Here is a 3,681-nt window from a genome sequence, read left to right as displayed (position 1 = left end):
AATTAATTGAATATCAATGCATTATCACATGCATTATATCGGTTCCATGAGGCAGAGATAATAAGGCTACCTTTTTATTATTCTCATTTTTGCCATCCCGAAAATATTTAATTAATATATATTTTTAACTTAAATATAGATTCACTAAGATAATAAAGCTACATTCTTATTATTCTCATTTTTGCCATTCTAACAATCTTTAAACAATATACATTTTTAATTTAAATATGGATTATGGATTCACATAGTAGTGCAAAAATGAGAACATATATTATTAATGTACTTCCCACTGTATAAAAAATAAAAAATAAAAATATTTATTTACTGAAATTAACCGAAAAGAAATGAAAGAATGAAATAGCACCATTTCAGATCGTGTGAATAATGTACGGTAATATCCAATAATAACATATACTTATAAATCTAAATCTAAAAAATTTTAAAATTGTAAATTTATAATATTATATATATGTCGGAATAGAATTTGATGGGAAAATTTGGTGATTTGTTTGTTAAACACCGTTTAAAAAATTATAAAATTGTCAAATTTATTTGATTGAAATTGTAAATATTCTTGAAAAACAAAACGAAAATCATCAAATTTAATATTTAATGAGCTAGTCTGTTTTGAAATTCTGACCTGTCTATATGCAACCATTACTATATGTAATTTATGAACGTTTACACATGGCTCTCTCCCACTTGTGGTTTATAAACACTACAATACCCAATAAAGTTTGAGTTTGTATATCATGTAATATATCATGGATTTGTTAACATTGGAAGAGAAACATGCAAATCATAAAGTCATATCATAAAGTCATATAAGTTTGAATGCATATATTATTTTGACGATATCATCTCTATTTTTTTTTTTAACACTAGGACAATCGGTAACTGGTGAGAGTTATCCTGTGCAGGTCCAAGATCAAATCCAACTGGCTGCCACTATAAACCTAAGCTAGGTGCAGCAACCTCAAATAACATGAACACATGCTTCATGTCAAAAGGTAGCTCATCCTCCAATCAGATTCTTTCGGATCTTCTCCACTTCTCCGCTGCTAATTTGGAACGCCTTCTCCAGAACAGCGGGAGGGATCTCTGGGTTCGACCCAAAAGCAGCGAACGGCACGATCTGAGCGCCGGGGCTTTGACTGTTGAGTCCCGAAATGGTGAGAGCAGTGCATTTCCCCACATTGAAGAGAAAGTGGAGTTGAGCCCGGGGGAACACAAACACATCCCCGGTCCCCAAAGTCTGAGTGAAGAGCTTGTTGGACGTGTCCACAAATCCCACCAACAGCTCTCCTTTAACGACAAACACAATCTCGGAGGCTCTGGGATGGACGTGAGGAGGAACCAGCCCTCCCTTAGCGAAGTCGGTGCGAGCTATGGCCATTCCCTGCGTGTTGAATCCCGGCAGGTTTTTGGGAGTGGTGAGCGTGACGTTGAAGCCGAAGGGGTTGGCGCTCGTGTTCCCCGGGACACCCAGAGCCGATGTCTTGAAATTGGACGCCACCACTGTGCTAGGATTCTTGCAGGGGAAGCCGTTGAGGAAAAACTTAGAGGTCGTGTCTGCAACGCAGAAATCTTGCAGAGGATCCGGATCTGCGCATGTCAGTTGCGCAATTGCAAGTGCAAGAATTAGAAGCAGTGGAAGAGCTTTCATATAGGTAACAGAAGACATTTCCATTGCCATGGCTGGAGCACTCCACTTATTTTCAAGTCTAACCAATGGGTACTGAGTCGGTGTTTGCAAACACAGAGAGAGAGATATATATAGATGTGGGTAGAGGGAGACACGGTGATGTTTGGCCATAAATGGGGAGAGGGGAAGGAAGCGTGTGAGCGGGTGGAGGGGTAAATAAGGAAGGCAAAGCAACTCGTGAAACAGCGGCAAGCTTCATTGATTGCGGGCACCGCTGGGCGTGACTGGATGATGCCTTCAAACATTCTTTTTTTATCTTCAAACGTCGAGTCGACGATAGTGGATCCCTCGATTCAGTGTATCTTTCGCCGTTGCAGTAAAGGTTGTGTAAAGTCATTCGAAGATTTTAATTGCGAGGACCGCAACCCCACCGACTTTATCACTCAATTTTCGTTGGTATTGAAGAGGAACAAAATTTTGAAAGAATTGCAGAGAAAAAAAAATCAAGAAACGAGAAGGGTATAAAATCAAAGGCTACCACAGAAGGAAATTAATGAAAATATTTTATCAGATCTTGCAAGTGTGAAACGAGAAGGGTATAAAATCAAAGGCTACCACACAAGGAAATTAATGAAAATATTTTATCAGATCTTGCAAGTGTGAATAAGCTGGTTTAAATTATCATGGACGCTTTCGTTTCATTGATCATTACGATGGAAATACAAGAATTTATTAATCACTCAAAAGTACGAACATACGTTAGTTGCAAGAAAAAGTTTTAATATAAAAAAAAATTGGATGACTAATTTTGTATTATCTATATTTTTAATAAAATTTTGGATGAATAATTTTGTATTATTTATATTTTCACCCAGAATTTAGCAAATTTTTTTAGAAACAAACATTTTTTGATTGTAAAATTTGACCCAAAAAAAATTTGAGTGTAAATTTTGAAAAATAAAATTGTACGTAGATAAATTTGATCCATGTCTAAGCTTGATTGATTTATAATTAGGATTGATTTGATTGATTGATTGATCAACATCTTCTAAAGTTAGTTTGTCACTTCTTCTCTAGATACTACATAAGTTAAATTTGCAATTCCAACACATCTTTGCTTAATTTTAAACAAATTTGACTAAAAAAATACTAAAAAACAAGCCACAATATAAAATAGCTATACTAAAAATGTTTTAACAATAAAATTTTATTTTTTCAATTGCTTTTTATAATGTATATGTTGCACACCTAATCCTCTATGGGTTGGTGTAGAATGTGAACAGCGATGAGAGTCCAAGAGACCTTGGGATGTGGAACCCAACAGTCACACTAATGTACTATAAATGTATATTATTGTCAATAATAAATGTAATCTCATGTTTATATTTTCTATTTTGTCTCGGCCAAGTGTGTGTCTAACATGGTATCAGAGCTGCAGGCGAATTTCTGCTCTGCTCAAATTTAAGCCACTAGTTGTGGCCTCTTTGTGCATGTCAGTTTTGCATTCCTACAGATAGAACTGTTATTATTGTGTGCATGCCTATTTCATGTTGCACACTATCTAGCTGACCTTTCTCAGCTAGATTTGTGTTGGGTTCTCTACCTCAAATAGAAAAAACGCACCAGCACTCCTGTCCTCCGCCCCTCTGTCACGTTGAACACTCCTATCTATGTTCTACATATTTTGTAAAATTAACAATGCACCAGAGGTTGATTTCTAGAGCTTACGCTGAGTCTGGAGCTTTTCTTTCATTCGCTGGACAGGTTTCTTGAGGAAGGTGAAATGAAACCCACTCATTTTTGCTGTTATATGAGATATCTCCTACCCAAGTTGATTTTCTATCACCTACAGACAAGTTCACACCTGAGTCCCTCAATTCAAAGTGTTGTTATGTTCTCCCTACTTTAAGAGTTTGTTTGACCATAAAATATTTGCATCGGTCTCAAGACTGGATTCCTTTCCGCATATCTGTCGAAGCTTTGGCCTGTGGAAACAACCTATCTCATAAATCAGCTTTGTGTTTGATTAAGGACTG

The 3,681-nt window shown here is 36.3% G+C and overlaps 1 protein-coding gene across 1 annotated transcript; it reads right to left on the bottom strand.

Annotated features, from left to right (window-relative positions):
- Window positions 1-817: 817 nt before the first annotated feature.
- LOC149206800 (germin-like protein 3-1) lies at window positions 818-1,795 on the bottom strand. Its single transcript, XM_089393797.1, has one exon. It carries the CDS (start codon window positions 1,694-1,696, stop codon window positions 1,016-1,018), a length of 681 nt encoding a protein of 226 aa, XP_089249923.1. The 5' UTR covers window positions 1,697-1,795; the 3' UTR covers window positions 818-1,015.
- Window positions 1,796-3,681: the final 1,886 nt, after the last annotated feature.

Source organism: Pinus tabuliformis, chromosome 1_2 (genome assembly GCF_031772625.1).
Source record: "Pinus tabuliformis cultivar Carrire ecotype Pingquan chromosome 1_2, CPIR1, whole genome shotgun sequence".
Taxonomy (NCBI): Eukaryota; Viridiplantae; Streptophyta; class Pinopsida; order Pinales; family Pinaceae; genus Pinus; species Pinus tabuliformis.
Note: the sequence above shows the minus strand (reverse complement) of the source record. Positions and strands in the feature narration are given on the sequence as shown.